General features: G+C 48.4%; 1 protein-coding gene across 1 annotated transcript; it reads left to right on the top strand.

Annotated features, from left to right (window-relative positions):
* Window positions 1-86: 86 nt before the first annotated feature.
* GPN2 (GPN-loop GTPase 2) lies at window positions 87-9,637 on the top strand. The gene is given in 6 exon segments (XM_086330235.1): window positions 87-852; window positions 854-883; window positions 1,363-1,519; window positions 3,760-3,920; window positions 7,557-7,687; window positions 8,920-9,637. Coding segments are annotated over 6 exon segments (1,023 nt in total). The 5' UTR covers window positions 87-381; the 3' UTR covers window positions 8,993-9,637.
* The last annotated feature ends 5,034 nt before the right edge of the window (window positions 9,638-14,671 follow it).

The raw sequence follows: 14,671 nt of genomic DNA, 5'->3' as shown, positions 1-14,671 counted from the left end.
TGGGGGAACCCCCGGAAAGGTCCCTGCAGGGCCCCCAATCGGCTCCACGCCCCAGCGTCACTACTTGGGGCTCATCTCCACAGCTCTCGGCGCCAAGGTGTGTCGTCACCGTGAGGGCGGGACTTCCTCTCCGGGCCGGGCTTTCCCGACGTCATCCGGAAGTCGGGTGCAGGTCCCGTCGGTACCTGGCCTTCTGATCCCCTCACAGCGCGTGGGTTCCCTCCTCTTCCTCAGGCGAGCCCCCGGCATCGCGGCCAGCCCGGGGCGAAGCGCACGTTGGGGGATCCCGTCGTTGCCCTCAGAGGTCGTCTCCGGTGTGGCTCCCGCCTCCCTCCCCTGCCGCGCTCAGCTGCTCCGCACGGAGCCGTGTGCCGGCCGCCCATGGCGGGAGCCGCTCCGACCACGGCGTTTGGGCAGGCGGTGATCGGCCCGCCGGGCTCGGGGAAGACCACGTATTGTCTGGGCATGAGCGAGTTCCTGCGCGCGCTGGGCCGGCGCGTGGCGGTGGTGAACCTGGACCCAGCCAACGAGGGGCTGCCATACGAGTGCGCCGTGGACGTGGGCGAGCTGGTGGGGCTGGGCGACGTGATGGACGCGCTGCAGCTGGGCCCTAACGGCGGCCTGCTCTACTGCATGGAGTACCTAGAGGCCAACCTGGACTGGCTGCGTGCCAAGCTCGACCCCCTGCGCGGCCACTACTTTCTCTTCGACTGCCCTGGCCAAGTGGAACTCTGCACGCACCACGGAGCCTTGCGCAGCATCTTCTCCCAGATGACGCAGTGGGACCTCAGGGTGCGTCTGGGGTCTGGCGGGCCTATTTTGCAGATGGAAGAACTGAGAAAGGGAGGAGGACAGATGCCACGCCCCCATGTCCCTCAGTGAGGTAGGGGCCCAGACGCTTTGAAGTAAAACAGGTGTGAGTTCGAATTCTAGCTTTGCCACTAACTCCACACTATGTGGTCCTGTGCAAGTCAGTTTAATCCCTCTGAACCTGCTTTCTCATCTGTAGAATGGATGTGTCACTACCCAGTTGGGGATTATTGGGAGTATAGAAGGGTTTAAGTGGAAAGTGGCATGATGATTGTTGTTGTGACTTGGTAGGCAAAAGAAAGTGAAACAGTGGAGTCAGATGCAGTGCCCACTGGGAGGCTCAGTGCAAGGCATCTTGTAGGAAAAAGTGTTCCACCTCTCCTGGGATAAGGGTTAGCAGTGGCTGTTAGAATGAAACAGAAGGAGGAGGAGACTAATGGGAAGACTTGCCCTTTGCCCTCAGAAGTCCCCAGTCTGATGGGAGGGATAGAGGCCCTAATGTTCCCTGCCTCCCTGGGCCACTCTCATGCCTTTCCCTTCCTCTCTTCCCAGCTGACTGCTGTTCACCTGGTGGATTCTCACTATTGCACAGACCCTGCCAAGTTCATTTCGGTACTGTGTACTTCCTTGGCCACCATGCTGCATGTGGAGCTGCCCCACGTCAACCTCCTCTCCAAGATGGACCTCATTGAACACTATGGGAAGCTGGGTAAGAGATCCTGTTCTGGAAGCCCAGGGCAGCAGGTGGGCTGGAGTGATGCAGAGATCTCTGCTGAAGGAAGCCGCTTCCAGGGACTGTGTATGGCCTGGTGAGAGTAGCCACAGGCAGATCTGACCCCTGCCCATTTATTTTGTGCCCCTCCGTGCCAGATACTATTCTGGGTTTTGGAGACAAGAGAGCTACAGATGGTGATATGTATTATGAAGGAATTAGATGAAAATGATGCATAGTGAGTGAATGAGAAGGAGGGTGTAAACTGTACCATTTGAGCTGAGTAGTAAAAAAAAAAAAAAGCCAGTCAAGGCAGAAGTGTCCTAGACAGGGGATCCAGTAACAGTAAAGGCCCTTAGGGAAAGAGCTTTTTGTGTTCAAGGGAAAGGGGATGGGAAGTGGGGGAGCCCAGTGTAGCTCAGAGAGTGATAGGAGGAAGCGAGGTCAGAGAGGTGGGCAGGGGCTAAAGAGGAAAGCCATTGATGAATATGAAGCAGGAGAACACCATGAACTGAAAAGGCCCTTTTGGCTTCTTTGTGAATTGAAAGAGGCAAGAATGAAACAGATCCTATAGGAGGTTTTTGCAGCAACCCAGGTGGTGGTTAGTGGGAACGAAGAGAAGGAAATAGATATAAAACTTAACTCAGGAAATAGGATTTGCTGGTGGATTGGACATAGAGGAATTAAGAATGTCTCTCACATTTCTGACCAAACCAGTGGACGGATAAAGGTGGGAACAACAAAGGGAGAAGCAGGCTGGCAGGAGGCAGGGGTGTTGCCTAGGTTCTAACAGCCAGCGTTTTTTCTCCTGCAAAATTAGTGCTCTCCTGACTGGAGCATCAGTTCTCTAAATACCATCTTCAGCCACAGAGAATGGAGAGAACAGCTGAAAGGAGGTTGTGGGGAGAGTGAAGTGTCGGGGCCTTGTCCAGGGAGGGTGACTGGGTGCCCGTCGGGACACGGAAGGATGTCAGCACCTTGGAGGGGCCGCCTCAGCCCAGAGTCTTGGTCCATCTCTTGGCAAGCCCAGACACCCCATTTTATCTGTGTACAGATTTATGCCTCTGTCCCCCTTCACAGCCTCCATTCCGATGGCCACGTTTGTCCTCTGCATTTCTAGCTCTGACTCTTGCCAGTCATCCTCACAAGAGATGGAGGCACACACCAGATCAGGCAGTTGAGACCCAGAGAAGTTACATGAATAGCCCAAGCTAGCATGTTAGCTGAGAGGAAATCTAAGTGCCAGTGTACCTGGCTGCAGTTTCTCCATTCTCAGTGAGAAACACACCTGTCAGGCAATCCAAGAAGTTTGTTGGAATGGCCACATTTTCTTCTTTGCAGACACAGGGGTGTCAGTTTCTAATCAGGGCTGGTAAAAATACAGAAAGCAGAGCTCAGGGTGTGAGTCAGTTGGTCCCGACAGCCAGATTCCCTCAACTGACTTTGGGACAGACCTGCTGAGTTCCCAGCTGCCTGAGTTTTCCAGGCAGAAATGGATAATACGGGAAGGCCCACTTTCCTTCTCTTAAGAGGAAGTTTGTATTCATAGAACTGAATTCAGGGACCTCTGAGTCATCTATTCTGATCTCATTTTATGCTAAGAAGGAACTGGCCCAGAAAGGGAAAGTCATTTTCCCAAGAGGCCAGCTTGCTAGATCGATGACTTAGAGTGTGTGTGCCTGGTCCTGGGGGCACTGCCTGGCTGTGAGCCTCGTGAGGCAGGGGCCAAGCAGTGTTATTGGTACATGTTCAGTCTTATTACCGTTGATCAGGCACTTCTCTGAACCAGACACTGAGGTTTATGGCAGTTAATCCTCACAGTAGCCTCATGAGGTGGGTAACTGCCCACAGAGCTGGTAAATGGCAGCGCCAACAAGTGAAATCAGTTGTTTTCTTCTTAGTAAGTTAATTTCACTGCCTCAACAAATATTTGTTGAATGAATGAATGAATGAGTGAGTGAATGAAGGCAAAGGAAGAAAGAAAAAAATACGTTCTCTGTTCTCAGGTCTTTGCCTGATGCCAACTGCTCCTAATACCAGTTTCTCTTCTCTTTCTTCTTTTTTAATTGAAATATAATGGACTTACAATGTTGTGTTAACAAAGTGATTCAGTTATACATACATAACATTCAGTTATACATATACATATATTCTTTTTTGTATTCTTTCCATTGTGGTTTATCTTTATCACAGGATATTGAATAGAGTTCCCTGTGCTAACCAGTTTCTCTTCTTAGCCTTCAACCTGGACTACTACACAGAGGTCCTGGACCTCTCCTACCTGCTGGACCATCTTGCTTCGGATCCTTTCTTCCGCCACTACCGGCAGCTCAACGAGAAACTGGTGCAGCTCATTGAAGACTACAGCCTAGTCTCCTTCATCCCTCTCAATATTCAGGTACAAGCATACTTCTTTTTTTTTCTTTCTCTCTCTTTTTTTTGGACATGCTGCGCAACTTGTGGAATCCCCAACCGGGGACTGAACTTGGGCCTTGGACAGTGAAAGCTCAGAGTGCTAACTGCTCACAGTGCTAACTGCTGGACCGGCAGAGAAGTCCCGAAGGACATCTCAGTTTTTTTGCACTTCACTTTACTGTACTTCACAGCTACTGCTTTTTTTTTTTTTTTTTAAATGAATTGCAGGTTTGTGGCAACCCTGCATTCAACAAGTGTATGTTCCAACAGCATTTGCTCACTTTATGTCTCCATGTCACACTTTGATGATTCTCACAATATTTTAAGCTTTTTCATTATTATTATTATATTTGTTATGATGATCTGTGATCAGTGATCTTTAATGTTACTCTCTACAGTCGTTTGGGGCACCATCAACTACACCCATATAAGACAGTGAACTTAATCCACAGATGGCGTGTGGATTTTGACACGTATTTTGATAGCTTCGCTGACTGGCTGTTCCCGCATCTCGCTCCCTCTCCTTGGGCCGCCTTATTCCCTAAAACACAGCAGTGTGGAAATTAGGCCAGTTAATAACCCTACACTGGTCTCTGTGTTCAAGTGAAAGGAAGAGCTTCACGTCTCTCACTTTAAAAGCTAGAAATACTTAAAATCAGTGAGGAAGCCACGTCGAAAAGCTAAGAAAGGCCGAAAGCTAGGCCTCTGGTGCCAAACTGTTTGCCACGTTGTAAATGCAAAGGAAAAATTCATGAAGGAAATCAGAAGTGCTGCTCAGTGAACACAGGAGCAGTAAGAAAGCACAACAGAAATCTTTCAGCATATCAGAAAGCTGATACGAAGAAGCATATCAGAAAGCTGATATGGAGAAAGTTTTAGAGGTCTGAATAGATCAAACCAGCCATAGCATTTCCTTAAGCCAAAGCCCAATCCAGAGCAAGGCCCTACCTAACTCCTTCTTGTTCTTTGAAGGCTGAGAGGTGAGGAAGCTACAGAAAAAAAGTTTGAAACTTGCAGAGGTTGGTTCCTGAGGTTTAAGGAAGGAAGCCATCCCAGTAACATGAAAGTGTAGGTAAAGCAGCAAGTGCTAAGGAGAAGCTGCAGCAAATGATCCAGAAGATCTCGCTGAGATAATTAATGAAGGTGACGTCACTAAACAGATTCTCAGTGTAGACAAAACAGCCTTACACTGGAAAGTGTTATCTAGGACTTTGTAGCTAGAGAGGAGTCAGTGCCTGGCTTCAAAGGACAGGCTGACTCTTGTTAGGGACTAATGCATCTCGTGACTTTAAGTTGAAGCCAGAGCTCATTTACCATTCTGAAAATCCTAGGCCCTTAGGAATTCTATTAAATCTGCTCTATCTGTGCTTTATAAATGGAACAACAAAGCCTGGATGACAGCACATCTGTATACATGTTTTACTAAATATTTTAAGCCCACTATTGAGACCTACTACTCAGAGAAAAAGATGCTTTTCATAATATTACTGCTCATTGACAAGACACCTATTCACCCAGGGGCTGTGATGGAGAAGTTTTCATGCCTGCCAACACAACATCCATTCTGCAGCCCATGGATCAAGGAGTCGTTTTGACTTTCAAGTCTTAGTATTTAAAAAATACATTTCTGAAGGGTATAGCTGCCATAGATGGTGATTCCACTCATGGTTCTGGGCAAAGTAAATTGAAAATCTTCTGGAAAGGATCCCCATTCTAGATGTCATTAAGAACATCTGTGATTCATGGAAACAGGTCAAAATATCAACATTAAAAGGAGTTTGGAAAATGTTGATTCTAGCCCTTGTGGGTGACTCTGAGGGGTTCAAAACTTCTGTGGAGGAAGTAAGTGCAGATTGGTAGAAATGGCAAGAGAATTAGAATTAGAAGAGCCTGAAGCTGTGACTGAATTGCTGCAATCTCATGAAAAAAGTTGAATGGATAAGTTCCTTCTCAGGGATGAGCAAAGCAAGTGGTTTCTTGAGATGGAACCTACTGGTGAAGATAACTGGGAAGGATGAAATGGCAACAAAGGATTTAGAATATCACATGAGCTCAGTTGATACAGTAGCAGCAGGGTTTCAGAGGACTGACTCCAATTTTGAAAGAAGTTCTACTGTCATGCTATTAAATGCTGTCAAACAGCTTTGCGTGCTACAGGGAGATGGTTCATAAAAAGAAGAGTCAATTGATGCTGCACACTTCACTATTGTCTTATTTTAAGAAACTGCCACAACCATCTCAGCCTTCAGCCACCACCACCCTGATCAGTTAGCAGCCTTCAACATGGAGGCAAGACCCTCAACCAGCAAAAAGATTATGACTCACTGAAGGCTCAGATGATAGTTAGCATTTTTTAGCAATAAAGTACTTTTTGATTAAGGTTTTTTTTTTTAGACATAATTGTACACTTAGTAGACTACAGTAGAGCTTAAACACGATTTTTATATGCACTGGGAAACCGAAATATTCATGTGACTCACTTGATCATGGGATTTGCTTTATTGGAATACTCTAGAACCCAACCCACAGTATCTCCGAGGTGTGCTTGTACTAGGCACTGGAACGACTCCTCCCTTGGCTATCGGCTCTGACGTGCCTGGGACTGCACTTGCAGACCAAGGATGTAGGAAGCATGGAGGCCTCGAACAGTAGTCTTTGTCCTGGTCTCAGCTCTCATCAGTCTCATTGGCTTCGAGGCCAGTGGGAGGCAGGATTCCAGTAAAGAGGGTGGACCAGACTTTGGCCCTGTCTGTTCTGTTTTGCTGGGTTCTCTCCACGTATGTTACCTCCTCTGCGTGAAAATGGAGGGGTTCAGAAAGTGCCCAGCAAGGGACTTGACCAAGGCCAGAGACAAGTCTTTCAGGCTCTTTCCAGATGGGCAACTGACTGTTGACTTTGCAAAGTAGTACCCAACTCTTGTGCCTCTCACCTTGTACCCTGCAAAGGGAACCTGGGAGGAAAAGGTGCGTGTTAGATTATCCTTTCTGCTGTGGTGGACTTAAAGAACTTGTCTCTTCTGTTTAATGCCACACTTCTCTCCTCTACAGTGAGGAGGTGAACCCTATAATATTAATCGTACAATTTACAGCTTGTTGAAGGCTTTCTGTATTAGACACTGTGTGTGTGTGCTGAGGACTGTTACATGTACTGTTTTGATCTCTTTCCCATCATGTGATATAGGGACCATCCTTACCACTTTTATATGGAGGAACAAATAAGTTACATGCATATTTACGGGTGCCTGCTGTTAGCTAAATGCTGTGCCAGGCACTGGGGATGTCTGGGCAAACAGGTTCCTGACCTCCAGGGGTGCACAGTCCAGTGGGGGAGTTACTAACTTGTTAATAGTAAGATGGTAGGCTCATAGCCACAGTGGGGATCAACCCAGGGGATGGTGAGTGTGCATGGAGGAGCTTATCTGTTCTAATTTGGGTGAGTTGGCAGTTAGGAAAGAAGGGGTGTAGTCGGGCCTCTGGCGAGACTAGATATATTCCAGGCCAAGGAAGCTGCATGGATTAGAGGTTTCACGAGGCAAAATGGAGGGGGCATATTTGGAGAATGCAGTTGGTTTGGTACAACCTCAGTTCCACATACCTCTATTTCTCTCCTCCCTGCTCAGGACAAGGAGAGTATCCAGCAGGTGCTGCAGGCTGTGGATAAAGCCAACGGCTACTGCTTTGGGGTCCAGGAGCAGCGGAGCCTGGAGGCCATGATGTCTGCCGCCATGGGAGCTGACTTCCACTTCTCCTCGTATCCTTCCTCACCAGCCTCCACCGTGGCCAAGAGCAGAAGGCCAGGGGCTGAGGAATGGCCACGTCTGCCCTTACAGATGATTGGTTTCCTGTTGACCAGTGGGCTCCCTGGTGGCTGGTCCCTTGGAAGGCTTCAGGGTTGTTTGTACCTGAGGATAAGTAGGACTCTGATCAGAAGGAGCAACAAATACAGAGGCCCAGCCATGAAGGGGCACTGGTCACTTGGGAGAGACACGAGGGCTTCAGTTTGCCTGGTGTCTTGAACTTGAAGGAGAAGGGGAGATGCAGTGGTCAAGGGAGGTGGGCAGTGGAGGAGTGTGGACTTTGGTCTGTGGGTGGCTGATGGGAACCAGCATCCTCCTGATGAGCTGAGCGTGATGCGATCATATGTCCATTTTTGAAAAGCACCTCCAAGTACAGAAAGTGCATTTAAGGGATGTGATTGGAAGCAGGAGCGTTTTTAGTCTCCAGGTGAAAACGGATGAAATGTTAGTACGAGAATAGAAAAAAGGGTGTGGCCTGGGAAAAATACTAAGGAGATAGACAGCCAGAGCTGGTGACCAGGTGGTTATAGGATAGAAGGAGGTGGAGCAGAAGTTAGACTCCCAGGTGGTTGGGCTGGTTGTAGGCCTCCTTGGTGGCTTGGATGGTAAAGGATGTGCCTGCAACGCAGGTTTGATCCCTGGATGGGGAAAACCTCTGACTCCTGGAGGGGCACGGCTACCCACTCCAGTATCCTTGCCTGGAGAATTCCATGGACACAGAAGCCTGATGGTCTGTGGTCCATGGGTTCGCAGTCAGACACGACTAAGCAACTAACACTTTGACTTTTCGGGGTGGTTGTGCTCACTGAGGGCAAAAAAGGAAGAGGAGAGGGCAGGTTTGTCAGGTGGGTAGCAGGGATGGGAGCTGAGGGCTGTGCCATCTTTGAGGGGCATGGCTCCAGAGCACGTGCCACAACACAGAGCCGGAAGGTTGGCGCGCTCCAGTTCTCTGCTGCTTAGCACTGTGGGGAAAAGGCACAAAGAGGAGCGTGTGAGTCTGGTTGCTTCAAGGGACTTCTCAGACCAGTTGGTCCCCATGGCCTGAAGCTATAATTATGAGGAAGGGAACAGGATGGGAGGAACCTGCCAGACACAGTTGGGAGGCAGGCATCACAGAGATCAGATCCTGCCCAGACCAGTTCCCCATCCTTGCCTGTGCTGTCAGCCTTGACAAGCCCCCCATCAGCACCCTGGGCCTCCAGGAGAAGTACCTGGCGCCCTCAGAGCAGTCAGTGGAGCAGGAGGCCATGCAGCTGTAGCAGCAAGCTGGGCTCCGGAGGACGAGACACACGACCCAGCACTGGGGGGAGTGGCGGCTCCCAGTGACCAGCTGGACAGCTCAGCTGCAGCAGATCCAAGAGCAGCCCTCCGGGCTAGAGCTGGGAGACAGGCATGAGGATACCTAGGCCTGCAGAGGACTTCTGGCCTGAAGCCAGACGTGTCGCCAAGCAGAGCATCAGTCACACCCTTGTGAGCTCTGGACGCTGCCACTGGGCATTCAGCACTGACCCACTTGGGCTGTGATGGGATGTGCTGCAATACAAGAGCTTATTTTCTACTTCTTGTGGCTTCCAAACTTTCTTCCCGCTACCCTGGCCAAGGGAGGTGGGAACGTGGGAAGGCCACCCTTCCCCAGAAGAGGCCTGTTTCTTGGTATTCCAGGGCAGGCTCGCCCCCAAGCCCAGGACCATGCTGGAGGGATGACCCAGTCTCCAGTGGTGCTCCTTTATCCATCTTCAGCGCTAACAGTGAACTCAAGCCTGAGCTTTCACAAGCACCATTTCCTAGCAGATCTTGCAATGGTTTATTTTCATTGTATTTATTTCACAGTTTTATTCTTTTGAGGGGCAAGTGTTAATTAGTTTTCCATTTATAGTAATGATTAAAGTTTATTTTAAAATGAAGTTACTTATACAAAATATGTTGTTGAAGGAAAAATATTAGTATATAATACGGTATGAAGGCTGTGGCAAAAAAACGATGACTTCAGGTTGGAAATACTGGTACTTGCTTCTTGTTGGGTGTTGCAGCTAGTTGGGGGCGATTTGTATTTTTAACCAGTAGGTGGCGCCCCAGGCTTTCTTTTCTTTCTTTTTCTTTTTTTTTTTTAATTTTAATTTTCTTTCAGTTGTAGCCTGGAGGCAGAAGGGGACAGATGGCAGTTGTGCCAGTATTCTTATTTGCAGACACTCAGGCCTGTTAACACATGGGATGGGCTTCGCATTTCACAAAGAGCTTCCACACAGACAGTCCTCATATGACTCTCACAGGAACGCCTAGGGCTACAGATGAGGTGGGGAATGGTGCTAACCCCCACTTTATATGAGGAAACAGAAAACTGAGGAGTTTGAACCTCGGTCAGCCTGGCTCTCTCACACTCGCTTTGCTGACTTCTTAAATGGTGAATCCTTGGTGGTGAAAAGTCACGGCCCCTTCTCCCACGGGATTTGTAGCCACTCATGAGAAAGAATTTAGACACCTGTAGAGTATTCCTGGGAGAAGGCAATGGCACCCCACTCCAGTACTTTTGCCTGGAAAATCCCATGGACAGAGGAGCCTGGTAGGCTGCAGTCCATGGGGTCGCTAATAGTCGGACACGACTGAGCGACCTCACTTTCACTTTTCACTTTCATGCATTGGAGAAGGAAATGGCAACCCACTCCAGTGTTCTTGCCTGGAGAATCCCAGGGACGGGGCAGCCTGGTGGGCTGCCGTCTATGGGGGTCGCACAGAGTCGGACACGACTGAAGCGACTTAGCAGCAGCAGCAGCAGCAGCAAAGTATTCCTGAGTCGTAAATCAGGGGGAACTGTTCTGAAGTGGCCTTGAAATGGTGATTGAGCTCTGCTTTCTTAGTTTTGGCCATCAGAGCAGAAGGCAGAGAGGAAGGGGCCATAAGGAGGCTCTTTGGACTGGAGCAGTGTGAAAGCAGTCGACCTGGACTCCCACGCCTGGCAGGATACAGGATAATAACTGGGTGCTACTTCCCCCACCTCTTTCATCTGAGGAGTTCAAAGCACCTCACCCCTTTTAACACTGTACACAGTAGGTGGGGAGTATCAACAGGGCAAGCCAGGGAAACTGAGGCCAGGAGGCACTGCCTGGGGCTGTCTGTGAGTCACCTGTGAGGCTTGGAGCCCGGGATCATGACGCCCAGGCTCTTGGACAAATCCCTCATCAGTTAAGGCGTGAGGGTGGGTGCTGTGTGTTTGAAGCTGGTACCAATAGTTGTGGTCAGGGGTTTTGATGCTTACCCTGAACTAGAGGCCCCAGCCACCACCAAAGCACACCACGTGGAAGAAAGGCGTCATGTAGAACTTTATGGCCTCATATGCAAGCACCCTCAGCATCAGTGAGTGGGGAAGGATGGAAACACTCCAGGCTTTATTTTCAGGCCTTGGTGTGACAACAAGGGTGTGTCTCCTCCAGTGGATGGAGCTCTGACCACTTCCCACTGATAGCAACATGATTTTCTGTTCGCCTGTTAGGACGGGCTGGACAGCACAATGCAGAAAAGCAGAGGCATCTGGGTTCCAGGTGAGGTCTGCTCAGCATGATATAGGCAGGGTCAGAGAAAGACTGGGCTTTCCTTGTGGTAAATCCGTCTGCAATGCGGGAGACCTGGGTTCGATCCCTGGATTGGGAAGATCCCCTGGAGAAGGGAAAGACTACCCACTCCAGTATTCTGGCCTAGAGAATTCACGGACTGTATAGTCCATGGGGTCGCAGAGTCGGACATGACTGAATGACTTTCACTTTAGGGCTTCTCTTGTAGCTCAGTTGGTAAAGAATCTGCCTGTAATACAGAAGACCTGGGTTCGATTCCTGGGTTGGGAAGATTCCCTGGAGAAGGAAATGGCAACCCACTCCAGTATTCTTGCCTGGAGAATCCCATAGACAGAGGAGCCTGGCAGGCTACAGTCCATGGGGTTACAAGAGTCAGACACGACGTAAGAGACTAAACCACCAGAGAAAGACTACCCTCGATTTGGCAGCAAGTGACAACTGTCCTTAAGATTTCTTTTTTTTTTCCCCCAATAGAAAAAGAAAACACTTGGAAAATGAAAATAATAAATTTTCTATTCAAATGTATAAATATATATTTTTTCTTTCACTTTATTTTTCTATACATTCGGAAGGATAGCTATAGCATTTATATATGTGGGATATATTGTTATAGCTTTATAACCTTTTTGCAGTTAATATTTTTTCAGGTAATTAGAACTAGAAAAATCTTAGAATTTTTTTACCTTTTATATTAGAATATAACTGATTAACAATGTTGTGATAGTTTCAGGTGGACAGCAAAGGGATTCAGCCACACACATACGTGTATCTATTTCCCCAAACTCCCCTCCTGTCCAGGCCTGCCACATGGTGTTGAGCAGAGCTCCCTGTGTGCACAGAAGGTCCTTGTTGAAAACTGGAAAAACCTTTTTTAATGTCTACATGATAATATTCTATAGTGTGGTTAAAACAGTGTTTATCCAGACTCCCACGGTTAGCCTTTAAGTTGTTGCCAGTTTTTTGCTATTATAAATAAGGTTGTGATTAACCTTTGTCTGAGTCTCTGACTTTTAACTTACGATACATAAGTCCTAGAAATAAAATTACCAACATTTTCTAGGTTCTGTGTTCATGTTCCCAAAATGCCTCCCAGAAAAGCGCCACCTTACATCTCACAGGCCCTGTCTGGAAGTGCTCTTCTCAGCCCCGACCTCACCTGGCAATCGTGACTTCTGAAGGGAGGAAACCACCCCTGAGTGTCTTCCAAGGGACCTTCTTGGTCATCTCTGTTAACCTCTGTGCATTTCCTGGCTCTGAATTGGGAACCTCCAACAATTGGAAGATAGCATTTGGAACCTATCAGAGACCACAGCTCACTGGAAAGCCTTCCAGCCCGGACAAAGAGGCTGAGGAGTGAGGATGACACCCTAAAGCCCACAGAGCTGAAGCACAACCAGTATGCCCTCTGCTGTTGCTGAAGTAGCAAAACGCTCACCCACAGTTGGCTGAGAATAGGAAGCCTGACCCCATTAGGGTCTGTGGGAAGATGAGGCTCCCATCAGCGTGTGAGAGATTCTCAAGGCTTCTGACAGAGATGGGAGTGACTTCCCAGCACCACTCAGGCCCACCCTGTTTTTGAAAGAAGTGGGGAGGCCTACCCACCTCAGAATCCTGGTGGGAAATTCCCTATCAAGCTGAGTAGCTCTCCTCTCCTTTTTCTTCTCTTGCCTCTGATTGTTGAACCTTTTACTCAGTCAGGTCTGGGCTGCTCACCTCTTCTTCCAGTCCCCTTTGAGTCCCAGATGACACAGACGTCAGTGGCATCAGGCTTGATGAGGGTAGGAGAGAACCATGTACCTCACTTCCAACCCACTGTGTCCTTCATGTCTGGCCAGCTGCACACAGTCCCAGAAGCCTGAGTTCCAAGTGACCTAAGCCTGAGGGACTGTGAGGGATAGGCTGGGGGTTTGGAGCCCAAATGAGGTGAAAAATAAATGCTCTGGACTAGCACACAGCAAAGTCGAAATTTTTTTCTCCCCATCCCAAACCCTGAAGCAGTTACAGAGGAGGGAGATGAGAGGGCCCTTCAAAGTCATCCCAAATAAGCACATCTAAAGTGGTGTGCTCACTGTCCAAATACGGCTTCAAGAAATGTTCCCTAGCGCTCCCTTCACTCTGGATTGTCACCTCTGCCTGTACGTTAATCCTGGAGCCTCCACAGTGCTCTGTGGGGTCACAGAAACAGCAAAGGAGGCATATTGGGACAACTCGTCAGTCACACCCGTGGTCACATCATCGATTCTGAGCTGAAAACCAGTCCCTTTACAGTCAGACAAGGAAATTTCAGGTTAACTTTAGTCTGAAGGAAGAAAAATGGGGAAATGTATCTTCCTCTTGCCTTCTCTTTTAGCAAATATTTATTGAATACCATAATCTGATGTATTTTTAAACACTGTGCCTAGCCACAGATTGAAGACTCCGTGTTCTCAGAGTCTGGGGTTTCTTCTTCTATCCCTAGACAAAAATCTCTATATTTCTCGGGAATTCCTGGGCAATCCAGTGGTTAGGACTCAGAGCTTTCACTGCCAGCAGACCCAGGTTCAATCCCCAGTGGAGGAAAACTAAGATCTTGCAAGCTGTGGCCAAAATAAGGAATTAAAATTTTTCAGAGAGCGGTAAGGGGAAGACTGGGTGGAGATGAGAGATGAATTAGCCCTCTGACATCCCCAGGGCGATAAACCTGTCTGCTGCCCCACAGACATTCCTGGATCCTGACTCAGTGGGTAGGTGGAGCTAGGGGGGTTTGTGAGAGGAGAGGGACTTAGCCCTGCAGAATCCTGCCTTCCTCAACCCCTCTCCTCCTACACACAGCAGGGCTGGGGGTGAAGACCCTAGGAACAGGGTGAAGAATTGAAAAGGAACAGAAGATGTAACCAGGTTAAGGAAATCTTAACTTGAGAACAAGCCAGGAAATTGGTCAACTACACATTTTTTTCTCATTTAAAACAAATCCTTTCTGCTGGGCCGTGGGGTGGCTTTAGATTAAGTAGAGGAAGAAGCCTCTCTTGATTCTTAGAAAGTCCAAGATAGGAGCAGGACAGCATAGCATAAGGTGTTTCTTTTCAAATTTATTTTTAACTCATGAAACTCCCAATATACAAAAAAGGCATATGTGTGGCTATTTTAGCCAAAGTGTGGGGAAACTGGGGAACCCCTGACCACTGAGCCCATGTCCTGTGGCAGCTGCTAGGGAAACCTCTGAGCAAAGTTTGAAAACAGCCATTGTGGTTTAAAAATCATGAGCCTTGGAGCTGGACCTGTTCTACTCCCCGAGCACGTAAGTCATGTGTAACCTTGATTATTAGGTTATTTAGCTGCTCTGAGCTTCAGTCTCTTCATAAGCAAAACCAAGGAGATAATATGTGAGGATTA

Source organism: Bos grunniens, chromosome 2 (assembly GCF_055505025.1).
Source record: "Bos grunniens cultivar Pamir isolate PY7600 chromosome 2, Bosgru_T2T1.0, whole genome shotgun sequence".
NCBI lineage: Eukaryota > Metazoa > Chordata > Mammalia > Artiodactyla > Bovidae > Bos > Bos grunniens.
This window is presented reverse-complemented; position numbering and strand designations above follow the sequence as displayed.